General features: G+C 34.1%; 1 protein-coding gene across 1 annotated transcript; it reads left to right on the forward strand.

Moving 5' to 3' along the window:
• Positions 1-4,299: 4,299 nt before the first annotated feature.
• Positions 4,300-12,246, forward strand: LOC146896590 (Sec23/Sec24 protein transport family protein). The gene is made up of 12 exons (XM_085737626.1): positions 4,300-5,072; positions 5,583-5,756; positions 6,599-6,760; positions 7,360-7,502; positions 8,689-8,764; positions 8,866-9,041; positions 9,139-9,220; positions 9,805-9,882; positions 10,478-10,639; positions 10,753-11,016; positions 11,732-11,836; positions 11,928-12,246. The coding sequence occupies exons 1-12, from the start codon at positions 4,344-4,346 to the stop codon at positions 12,066-12,068; spliced, it is 2,292 nt and encodes a 763-aa protein (XP_085593752.1). The 5' UTR covers positions 4,300-4,343; the 3' UTR covers positions 12,069-12,246.
• The last annotated feature ends 282 nt before the right edge of the window (positions 12,247-12,528 follow it).

Here is a 12,528-nt window from a genome sequence, read left to right on the forward strand (position 1 = left end):
ATTAAATATTTTTTATATACAAAATTTCGTATCGGATTTGTACCGAGACCATTAGAGATACAACTCACTTGCGAAGGCCAAGATAATGGAATTCTATATAGAAGATCAAAGCTCTGCAAAAGGTGAAAAATCTTAACTAATTGTGTTGTTTATAGTGAGAATATTGAGAATACAACGATTAAATTAAAAGAGGTGACAAATATTTCCGTAGGTTAAAGGTTATAAAAATCTACCCGAATTTGGTTAAGTTGTAGTATATTCCTCAAAGTGAATAAGTGAACTTCAAGCCAAACATGTTTTACTTGCACGGTTGGGCGCCGTCTACGGTGGGAGACCTTGATAGGTCTCCTACCGGTGAGAGACCTCATTTTTTTTGTTTTTTTTTTTGCAAAATGAATGGAGCCGTTGGATTAAATCCAATGGTTGAGTAAAAAAGGACAAAAATGATGTTTTTGTTATTTCATTCTTAAATTAGGGGTATTTTGGTAAAAGCGATAATAAATTTAAAATATTAAAATAATTTACCGAAATTTTCGTAAAAAAATGAAATAATATATCCAGATTTTTCGAAAAAAATGAAATAATTTTTTTAAATTGAAATTTTCGTAAAAAAATGAAATAATATATCCAGATTTTTCGAAAAAAATGAAATAATTTTTTAAAATTGAAATTTTCGTAAAAAAATGAAATAATATATCCAGATTTTTCAAAAAAAAATGAAATAATTTTTTAAAATTGAAATTTTTGTAAAAAAATGAAATAATATATCCAGATTTTTCTAAAAAAAATGAAATCATTTTTTAAAATTGAAATTTTCGTTAAAAAATGAAATAATATATCCAAATTTTTCAAAAAAAATGAAATAATATATTTTCAAAAAAAATCAGATTTTTTAATGATTTTCAAAATTATATATTCCATTTTTTTTCATTTTTCAAAAAATTATATAATTTTCCATTTTTTTTCATATTTTGCAAGAAAAAAAAAAGGAGGTCTCTCACCGGTAGGAGACCTATCAAGGTCTCCCACCGGACAAAAGTCAATAAAATTGGCTTTACACATTTCATGTGTTCACGCATTTCTCCGTTCACGTTCTCTCACTCGTGTGAGACGATGTTGTACATAATAGAGTGTTGTATGATAAAGAACAAACACATATATAAAGTAAGGGGTTAAATATGTTTTTGTTCCCTATAAATATACCAACTTTTTGTTTTGGTCCCTCTAAAATTTTCCTTCAACTTTTAGTCCCTATAAAATTTTCAATCACTACTTTTGGTCCCTATTTTTGAATTAATTTTTGTATTTTTTAATGAAATTATGCAGAAATGTGTAGAATATTGTAAAAAAAATTCCCATAAAAAATTAGAATTTTTTAACAAAACATGAATTAAATATGAATTTTTAACCGTAAAAAATGTAAAAATTCATATTAAATTCATGTTATGTTAAAAAATTCTAATTTTTTTTGGGAGATATTCTTATAATATTATGAATTTTTATGCAAATTTTTATTTAAAAATATGAATTCTACATATGATTTTACTTTAAAAGAGGGACCAAAAGTAAAAAAGGAAATTTTTTAAAGGACCAAAAGTTGAAGGAAAATTTTAGAGCGACTAAAATGAAAAGTTGGTATATTTATAGGGACCAAAAATATATTTAACCCTAAAGTAAGTGTATTTATATGAGATGTGTGATAAGATTAAATGTGAGAATTAGAAATGATAACATTATTATAGAAAAAGTTGGGGTAACACCTATAGTAGAAAAAATAGCGAGAAAATAGACTCGTAGTTTGAGCATGTTGAGATAAAACATGTAGATTTGGTAGCAGAGATAGTAGGGCGAGATAGAGGGGAGCCGGATCCCTAGAGTGAGGGGTAGACATAAAAAACCTTAAGAGAAACTATTAGAAGAATTTAAAGATAAACGAGTTAGATAAAACATGATTTTTGATAGAACATTATGATTTCATTTGATTTATGTAGTCGACCGATAAAACTTAGTTGTTATTCCAAGCAAATATCACTCTCTCATCCATGAAATTAAATGCGACAACATAATCACTAATAAAAAGAAAAACAAATACTACTAAACTTTGGTCGAATAATGCAACAACTTTGGTCGAATATAACAACTAGTAAATCGGATGTATGAAATGGAATTTGAGAACTAGTAAATTGGATGTATGAAATGGAATTTGAGACTTTGATAAATCCATTTTTGCTTTCTTTGATTCATCAACAGAGGACTTTTGGGAAGAATGACGAAATCGGAAGAATTTTGCTCTACACCCGGCACTTTTCGCTCGCGCCTGCAGCCATGCCAAAAATACCCTTGCGCAAGTTAACTAGCGCAAGTGTAAAACTATGCGTTAGTTAACTAACGTTGCGTCACTTAAGATGCGCAAGTGTAAAACACTTGCGTGAGTTAAGTCACGCGGCGTGAGTTAACTCACGCAAGTTTTAAACAATCACGCTGGGATTGTTGTTGTCATCATAGGTGCATAAAACAAAAGAACAAACTAGCCTTTTATATTATAATATGCTATCCCTTTCATACTATAATGTTGTGGTGCTATGTTATGATTAAGTTTCAACTTTTACAAGTCTTGCTGTCACATTTTCTATGCAAGAAAATCGATTCTCCCATACATGTGGCTTTCAATTATAGATTTGCATGCCAGCTCTTTTGATTCATGCATTTAATATTCACTGGCATGGTATTTAATATTCATTAAATGGTTTATCCACTACAAAGCCATGAATGCAAGAAACATGTGCCTAAGATGACAACAACAATTCCAACTTGATTGTTTTAAACTGGCGTGAGTTAACTCACGCGGGTAGTAACACATGCGTGAGTTAACTCATGCTTTGCGTGACTTAAGTCACGCAGGGGTATTTTCGGAATGGCTGCAGGCGCGAGTGAAAAGTGTTGGGTGTAGAGCAAAATTTAAATCGGAATGGTAAGGTGTTTCGGATGTAATCTATCTTAATGCATTGGAGAAGTTTACCAATGAGGATTGAAGACACATGTATATTAAGATGACTTCATTGCGTAGAATGGTTTAGTTAGCGTCCCTCAAATAGTGTTGATAGTAGTCTTTACTACTCCCTCATATTTATAAGAAACTTTTAGGTCAACAAAATATGATGTATTTGGTTAAGAATTTAGACCAAATACATTAACTTTGTTGACCTAAATTTCTCTTATAAATAGGACCCGAGGGAGTATTTTGTAGTCGTAGTAGTCTACTATGAATGTTAATGGGTACCCATGGGTATGGATAATATGATACTCGTTACCGTCCCGTTGGATAAATATGATACCCATGCCCGCCCGTACCTCTTGGGTACCCATTATGCGGGTAGCCGCGGGTATTGAGGTATCCATGGGTATTCATGCGTGCACATGGATTTTTGAATTTATTTTTTTGTACAAATAATAACTTTTTTTAATTACCAAAAATCTTCAACTTTTAAACATCCATACTTAATCCATTTCAAATTTCATAAATCATACATAATCTATAGAAAATTCATGATTTTTACATAATTCAAGATATGTTTTATGATGTGAATGAAGTGGAAACGGTGAACTTAATAAGATGAATTAAAAAAAATAAAAATAAAAATAGGTTATTATTAATGAGGAATTTTAGGTGGCCGGTAAAATTTCCTTCAAGAAGGTAACAACTTTAAGTAATAAGATATATAAGAATATTTTAGTAATTTACTTAATTTATCATCAAGTATGGGTACCGTGAGTATGAATACGGTCAAATACGTGTCCGTATCCATATAATAATGGGTAGTCAAATTATACCCGTGGATACTCATTTAACTACCCGCCCCATATCCATGATGAATTTTACCCACGAATATCCGTATACATGAGTATTTTTGCCACCCCTTATCTCTACGGAATATGTTCATTTAGAAAGTTTTATAACTTTTTTGTTGGTCAAGAAAAAAATTCCATTTCTTAATAGTACTCCATTTCTTAATAGTAACATTTAGCAAATCAAACGATCTTATAAGCATAAACTATAAGTTATAATTATAACTGAATTATTGCCAAACATACCTTAGTCCTTAAATATTGAGTCAAGTTAAGGAATCCAAAATTTTAAGTTTTTCATGTAAAACATCAAAATTTTGACTTTAAAAAATTGACTAAACGCACAACTTTTAACACCCATTATTTCTATTTAAATTCTAATACGCGCTTGAGCGCGTGTTAAAGATTAGCCTAACTTAATTTAACTACGCATACCATAAAAAAAACATCCCCACATCACACCACCCATCCATCCTCCTCCTCCTCCTTTCATCAAAATGACGACGGAATTCATCGATCTCGAAACCCAAGACGGCGTTCGAATGCCATGGAACGTAATCCCCGGCACAAAACAAGAATCCACAAACGTTGTCGTTCCCGTCGCCGCCATCTACACTCCGATCAAACACTTCCCTACCATGCCACTCCTCCCATACTCCCCTCTCCGATGCCGCACTTGTCGCTCAATTCTCAATCCTTTCTGCATCGTCGATTTCGCCGCCAAGATCTGGATCTGTCCGTTTTGCTTCCAACGCAATCACTTTCCTAATCATTACGCTTCAATCTCTGAAGATAATATGCCTGCTGAGCTTTTTCCTCAATACACTACCGTTGAATATGATTCCGTTAACGATTCTGGACCTCACGTGCCGCCGGTGTTTTTGTTTGTTGTTGACACGTGTGTGATTGAAGAGGAAATTGGTTTTCTTCGATCTGCGATTTCTCAAGCTGTTGAGCTTTTGCCGGATAATTCGCTTGTTGGATTAATTACATTTGGGAGTTTTGTTCATGTTCATGAGTTAGGGTTTGGTATTGTTCCCAAAACTTATGTGTTTAGAGGTAATAAGGATTTGTCTAAGGAGCAGTTGTTGGAGCAGATGAGTTTTTTCGCTAAGAAACCGAAGCCGGCGGTTGGTGTTGTTGCCGGTGCAAGGGATGGACTTTCGTCTGAGAGTATTTCGAGGTTTTTGCTTGCAGCTTCTGAATGTGAATTCGCCCTTAATTCGGTAATGTGCCTGTTGGATTGTTTGGTTTTGTGTTGATCAGGGTTGATAGTGGCAGATTGCGGAAAATAGCAGTGTGTTTTGTTCAAATTCCGCTGCTATAGCTGCTATTTAACAACTCTCGCGGTGTTGTGGTGGTATCATGCTATAGTGTAGTAGAATTTGAACAAATTGCTATTGTTCGATGATACACTATTTAACAACACTCATGTAGTGTTGTTAAATAGCAACTATAGCGGTGGTATCATGCTATAATTTGAACAAATCGCAATTGTTTCATGATACCCTATTTATTATTTAGTATAAAATGTTGCGGAGTAGCGGCTATAGTGACGCTATGACATTGTTCTCTAGCAGAATTTGAACAATCTACTAGTTTCTGTGATTGATAACATTACACCCATGGAACAATAGTGATTTGTTTAGATTTTGTTATATTATAGCTGCAATTTGACGACACTGGTATTGATGAATTGAATTGTGTGTGATTTTTGGTTTGGATTGTTTTTGCAGGTTTTAGATGAGCTGCAGAGGGATCCCTGGCCGGTGCCAGGTGATCAACGGGAGGCGAGGTGCACCAGCACGGCGCTGAGCATTGCGGCTAGTTTGTTGGGTGCTTGTGTTCCTGGTTCTGCCGCAAGAATAATGGCGTTTATTGGTGGACCAGCAACAGAAGGACCTGCTCCTGTAAGCGTTTCTCTTCTTACTTACAGAGTGACAATATAGTTGGTTTTTTTTTTTTTTTTTTTTTTTGAAACAGACAATATAGTTGGAAGTATAGAGTAGCTTTACTTGTGTCTAGCCAGCAAAGTAGAGACTAGATAGTAGCTTTTTCTCAAATGCATTGGAAAACGTGTGGATTGAAATCCAAACACATACTATATAGTCAAATTAATTGTGAAAGATTTAGACAGCATCATTTATGGTGTTAGTCCTTTATCATTTTCTACAAGCTCTCTCTCTCTTAAAAAAGATGAAAAATTTCTCTCTCTTTCCCTCTAATCCTCTCCCCCTAAAGCCCTCCCCTCCAATCTCCCAAACATACCCTTAGGCTTTTTTTACATAATAGAATCTACCTTATCATTTGTAAGTTTCTTTCTGACAAAGTTATCCAGTTTCAGTGGATAGCAGCTGTTGTATCTCCATTTACATTTCGTCTTATGATTCTGGAGAGTTTTGTGGTTTCTTTTGTGGTTTTTTTTTCTTCCTCAGCTTTGTCCTTTTGTCGTTGCTTTTGGGCCCTCTCTTGTACTTTTTCTCTGTCTATAGAAATTCATTTTTATCTAAATAAAAATATATGTCGTGGAGGCAATTGTTCTGTTGTCATTTTGACATTAGTGTGTATGATAATGATTGACCTCTATTTTATGAGTGCCTGTACCAAGGGAATGTATTTGACTGTTTATGATCATACTGTTAGGTATTTCATTTACTTCTACTGATGCTATGGATAGAAATGATTTCCATCTCATTTCATTGGTTGACACTCGACTGTTTCCGTCCTTACGAACTATTGTATATTGTTGTAGATTGTATCCAAACAACTTTCTGAACCAATTCGCTCCCACAAAGATCTGGATAAAGATTCTGTGCCACATTACCATAAATGTGTGAAATTCTATGATGGGCTTTCAAAGCAGCTAGTGCATCAGGGTCATGTTCTAGATCTCTTTGCTTGCGCTCTTGATCAGGTAAAATTTTCTCTTTTTTCAACTGATCTTTTCTGGTTTGCGTACATCATTATGCTTGTTTGTAAGCTGGCAAAGAAATCCTTTAAACCAGTTCACTCATTTTATAATCGGAAGTAGTTACCAAACAATGTTTACAATTTCTTTTCCATGAATATTTTTATATTTGACCAAGTTGTTTTTTTCACCTGTTTTCTTTGTTCTAAAGGCATTCTTGATGTTCCTTGCTTGTAACCTTGTCAACTAAGATTGTAGTTTCATGGGAAAAATTGTTTCATTTTTTTTTTTTACAAAGTTAAGTGTTGTTTTATATGTCGAGGTAATTTTGAAATGATGCCTCCTACAGTCCTACTATTAATAACTTGATTATCCAACTTTATAATTCCTGTTGTCTAAAATCCTTGGCTAATTTCAAGGAGATTAGAATAGAAAAATGTTGAACATTTTGTTAAATGGCCTACTTGATTTTCTTTCTATTGAAATATGTGTTATTGTTTAATTGCTTCAAATGTTTGTAATCATATTCTGGTGGTTGTTTTTGCTTTGTCTAGTGTTCTTATATTTGAAAATATAATTTTTTTGGTCTACTCTTTATCTTTCAGGTTGGCATTGCTGAGCTTAAAACTGCTGTTGAAAGGACTGGGGGCCTTGTTGTACTTACTGAAAGTTTTGGCCATCCAGTGTTCAAGGATTCACTTAAGCGTGTTTTCCAATCTGGTGATTATGATCTGGGCCTAGCATCAAAGTAAGTAATAAAAGATTTTAATTTTTCTATGATATGGATCGTCTTGAATTTCTTGTTTCTTGCTTGCATGTGTTGTTAAGTGTTAACCCTACTATTCGTTCTCCCCTTTTATTTGGTACTCGATATTCAGACGCTTAAGTTGTTGTCTTTTTCTGTCCATGGCCTCCCCAGTGCCACAGATCCATTTAGTCAAGCTTTTCTTGCATCAAAGAATGTTCTTGAGCCTTGTCCTGTCACCAACCTCCATATGCCTAAAGACCCAAATCTTTCTCAAATGACTAGTTCTCTCACCTCTCAAACCTCCTTGTTATTTATATTCAGCATTGTCCATCTCTCAACCAATTCTCACCTGACTAATGGGGTTGTATGCACAAATTTATTATTGTTAGATAAGATACGACTCATTTATATTCGGTGAGCAGTACCAGTTACATTTGTAGATTTTAGGGTTAAGGAATGAGGAAAAAAGATAGATGGCAGACTATAATTGGGACAAGTAAGATGATTTTGGAGTTGATCAGACGTAATTTTAAACATTGTCGAAGGTGGTCTAGAACATGAAACCAGTTAAATGGTATATACACAGTGATTAGTCGACAACCATTATAGTAGGATTCTATTTCTAATTACTGAAGGACTCTATCTCCTGTTAACATAGTAGGATAAAAAGCAAATAATAATGATATCAACAGCCACCTTAATTCTATGATACCATTTTTTTTTTAAGAAGCTAAATTAGCCCACCTAAATTGGCACCGGGGAGACTCGAACCTGAGACCTTGAGGAGGAGCACACTCCCAAGTCCCAAGCCAATACCACCAGGCCAACCCAAGTGGGTTATTCTATGATACCATTTATAACAATAACTGTAGAATTTGAAGAGTATCACATAATAAACACCATGGAAAATAGTCGCCAACAATTTAGGAGTACCCAAACCAAGGTTGCTGGAATAATACAAGTAGGTCTGTGGCATCTGGATCCAGAAACATGATTTCTGGCTATGAATAGTTATGAGGTTACATGTTACTTTTTGTCCAAATCTGAAAATCCCTGTATCCAGAAACAAAAGCGTATTCTTTTGACTTCTGATTCCAGCCAGATACCAGAAACACATGTTCTCTAACCGAAACAAATCAATGAGAAGTTGACTGGCACTTAACCTTATTTTATCTACTCTGTGCAGTGGAATATTTGAGATAAACTGCTCTAAGGACATCAAAGTCCAAGGGATTATTGGCCCTTGTGCATCTCTTGAAAAGGTATATCTAGAAGTTTTGTTCTATCTTTTTCACATGTTAAATTCCTTATAGCCTCTCCCAAAAGGAAAACAAAATGTTTAGCTATTTCTTTGTATATGCAGAAAAGCCCATTATGCTCAGATGTTGTTGTTGGTCAAGGGGGTACTAGTGCATGGAAGATGTGTGGCCTTGACAAATCGACATCACTGTGCCTGTTTTTTGACATTGTGAGGAAGGAAACTCCAGACGCTACAATGCAATCCACAAGCAATCAATTTTACTTCCAATTCTTGACTTAGTATGAAAACTATCTTAGTGCGCCTTTGAGTAATCTGTTGTCTTTTGTGGTAATGTGGTTGAAATATTTCTAACTCATCACAGATTTTTTGCTTCAGTTATCAGAATAACAATGGACAAATGAGATTTCGGGTTACAACTCTTTCACGTAGATGGGTTGCTGGACCAGGAAGCATACAGGTAAGCTTTCATCTACCACCATTTGATTCACCAAATTTAGTTATTAAGATATCCATTATTAATACTGCAAAGCAATTCATTTGGGTAATACTGCAAAGCAATTCATTTGGGTTTGTCATGTTGTAACATTTATTATAAAAAATGGTCTTGAGAATTATATACAATGCATATTTAGTTATACATAAGGAATTAACAAAACGAAGACTTTTCTTTGATTATCATTATATTTCTTCCCTTGCATATTTATCAGTAGTTCAGGGAAATTGATGGAGACATCATTTTATGAGCTTATTTTGGATTATTTATACACAATTTTTCTTTAATTGCCCTTTTTATTTTACTCATCTTTGCTGAATTGGAGTTTTATGTTTATTGTGTTTGGATAATGACCAATGCTAGTTTTATGTTCATTAACTTTTACAATTAGTTAACGATAGCATGATATGATTTATCTAGTAACATGAGCACTCTATTCATTACTGTAATTACAATTTTTTTCCCACTTGTTTTTAATAATTTCATTATTTAATTCATTTTCTGGAATTCATCAATGTTTTGTATCAGTTATATGTAAAATTTTGTAGGATTTGATTTCTGGATTTGACCAAGAAGCAGCTGCTATAGTCATGGCACGCCAAGTGTCTTTCAAAATGGAAACGGAGGTGAGTGCTGGATATTTTCTGCTTCTTTTTAATTGTATTTTGGATAATTGTATCTCAGCCTGTTTGACATGTATTTAGCTGGATATAATCCAAGTCATTGGTTTTTGTTTCTCTTGCAGAAGTTTATTTTCATACACCAGTTAAGAATCATTTTAAAAGGCTCTCTCTATACACACACGCACGCGCAAACACACACACACTTTTTCTGCACCATTTCTCTAACATGCTTTACTTGGATTATTATGGATTATTTTTCTGTAAATTGATTATTCCAGTGGAACATGAGATTTTTCAATAGAAATGGCAATTGCAACATGTATAGTGGCATAGGGTTTCCATTTTTACTCCATTCATGAGAATGAATAATGGAATTCAGTGAATCAGAACCCATTACAGATTACACTTTTGTATTATATTGTTGACTAGTACATTGACACAGAAGTATTCTTTGCCGGTTTGTTTATGACACATCCATAGTTGTGAGAACTGTGGACCTGCTTTTCTCTCTCACTGATTAGCTTGATATGTTTTTGTGCCTGCTTATGAAAAATGTCGTTGTTTTGACACCCTTGTGATGATGCAACTTCTGTATCAGGCTGAATTTGATCCTATCAGATGGTTGGACAAGGCATTGATAAATTTGTGTTCACGTTTCGGAGATTTTCAAAAAGAAACCCCATCTTCATTTAGTTTGTCTCCCAGGTTGTCGATATTCCCACAATTTATGTTTCACTTACGACGTTCTCAGTTTGTTCAGGTATTCATTTTGTGTTTTCAGACCTCTTATAAAGTTTTTCGTTGTTGATATTTCGTGCTGCTATATTTGTACTTCAACAGTATTTATTTATTTCGTTAATTATATAATTGCAGGTCTTCAACAACAGCCCAGACGAGACTGCTTACTTTAGAATGATTTTAAACCGGGAAAATGTTACCAACTCTGTCGTCATGGTTCAGCCTTCGTTGATTTCATATTCATTCCATTCTGGTCCTGAGCCTGCTCTTCTCGATGTCGCAGCCATTGCGGCTGACAGGGTTCTGCTTTTGGATGCATTTTTCACAGTCGTTATTTTTCATGGTTCAACCATTGCCCAGTGGCGGAAGGCTGGATATCACAATGAACCAGAACATCAGGTATTCTCTGGACATGTTATTGCTGATCTAATATCATGTCTGCTAGTTAATTCTGATGAACAAGAGTATCCGGCTGATGGGGGCAATATACATTGTGAAAGTATACGAGAGTAGGTGAAATCATTTAGTGTTTTGACACGGTTTCATTGTTGGGATAAATTATACTAGTAGTTTATGGGCTTTACCTGATGATTATGATTTATGAGTCAAGATTAGGTTGAGTAAGGCGCCTGCTGCTTCGACAAGGACTTTCAGTTTATCGAGCCTTGTATTAGTTTCTAAGACTTTGTGATTTGTTTGTTTGTTAGATTATTTTGGGAGTTGGGGGATGAATAGATTTTGGTAATGAAAGAATCAAAAGAATAAAACATTAATGAACTCAATGTGAATATAAGATCAGTACCACAGCATGTTTTTGTGGAAAACTTTTATTTGATAGAGGTTTTGCAAAATTATACAAATTTTGAACTTCTTAAGCCCCCTATCTCAAAGCCTTGATAACTGGAAACATTAACTATTTGGGGCATAATCAAAAGGTTTTAACTACGAAATCCATGTTATGGCCTGTGCCAAACCTACTTGATAGTTGGATTGGTTGTTGGACACCTTTCCTAAGTCATAATGCATTACTAATGACCATAGGAAATTTGTGAATGAGTAATGATCTTATCTTTGCATTGTCAATTTGGTTAACTTTGGTCAAATATTTTTGCAGGCATTTGCTCAGTTGCTACGAGCTCCTCATGATGATTCAGATTTAATAATGAAAGAGAGATTTCCTGTGCCTCGCCTGGTTGTTTGTGATCAGCATGGATCCCAGGTTACATTCTTATACTTTGAACTGACTTGTTGCATATTAGTATAATTTTTTTTGGAATCTGACATGTTTGGCATTCATGCACATTGTGCAGGCTCGATTTCTTCTAGCAAAGTTAAATCCTTCTGCAACATATAACACCGAAGCTTCACTCCCTGGAGGTGACATTATCTTTACGGATGATGTTAGCTTTGACGTCTTCCTTGATCATTTACAGAGATTAGTTGTTCAATAGAATTATATTGTCTTACGACTTTTGTAAAAAATCTTGGATTGCTATTATTATTTCCTATTTAGTGCAAAATCTTGTAATTATTTGCTCAATGACAGGAAAGATTACATCTACTTTTTACTGTAGTTAATTATTTTGATTTATAATTTGTCTGGTGTCAAAGTATGGCCCAATTGACTGACCTTGGTGACCAGCCTTATGCAAATGGCATTTTGGCATTTGTTTGCAGAACCTTGCCAAACAATTTAAGATCCTTCATTTGGTGGTTTGACTTGTTCTTAATCATGTTATCATTTGCAGAATTGTTTGATTGGTTATGCAGTTGGATTATCATTGTTGTATTAAATTGGTTTGTTATTTCGAAAGTTTGCACAAACAGTCGTTAGGATGATCTGAGTGTTTATTTATTAGTAACATAAGCATTTCATTATCAACAAATTCCTAAAAAAAAAAAAATCCTTCA

This window comes from Medicago sativa, chromosome 8 (assembly GCF_051527215.1).
Source record: "Medicago sativa cultivar Bolivia chromosome 8, Bolivia_mono, whole genome shotgun sequence".
Taxonomy (NCBI): Eukaryota; Viridiplantae; Streptophyta; class Magnoliopsida; order Fabales; family Fabaceae; genus Medicago; species Medicago sativa.

What these genes read in the sequence shown, in the direction of transcription:
- LOC146896590 (XM_085737626.1), top strand. Translation starts at nt 4,344, where the DNA reads ATGACGACGGAATTCATCGATCTCGAAACCCAAGACGGCGTTCGAATG. An exon ending in TTGCTTGCGCTCTTGATCAG is followed by an intron (nt 6,761 to 7,359) that starts GTAAAATTTTCT and finishes TTTATCTTTCAG; the next exon opens with GTTGGCATTGCTGAGCTTAA. An exon ending in CTGGACCAGGAAGCATACAG is followed by an intron (nt 9,221 to 9,804) that starts GTAAGCTTTCAT and finishes AAAATTTTGTAG; the next exon opens with GATTTGATTTCTGGATTTGA.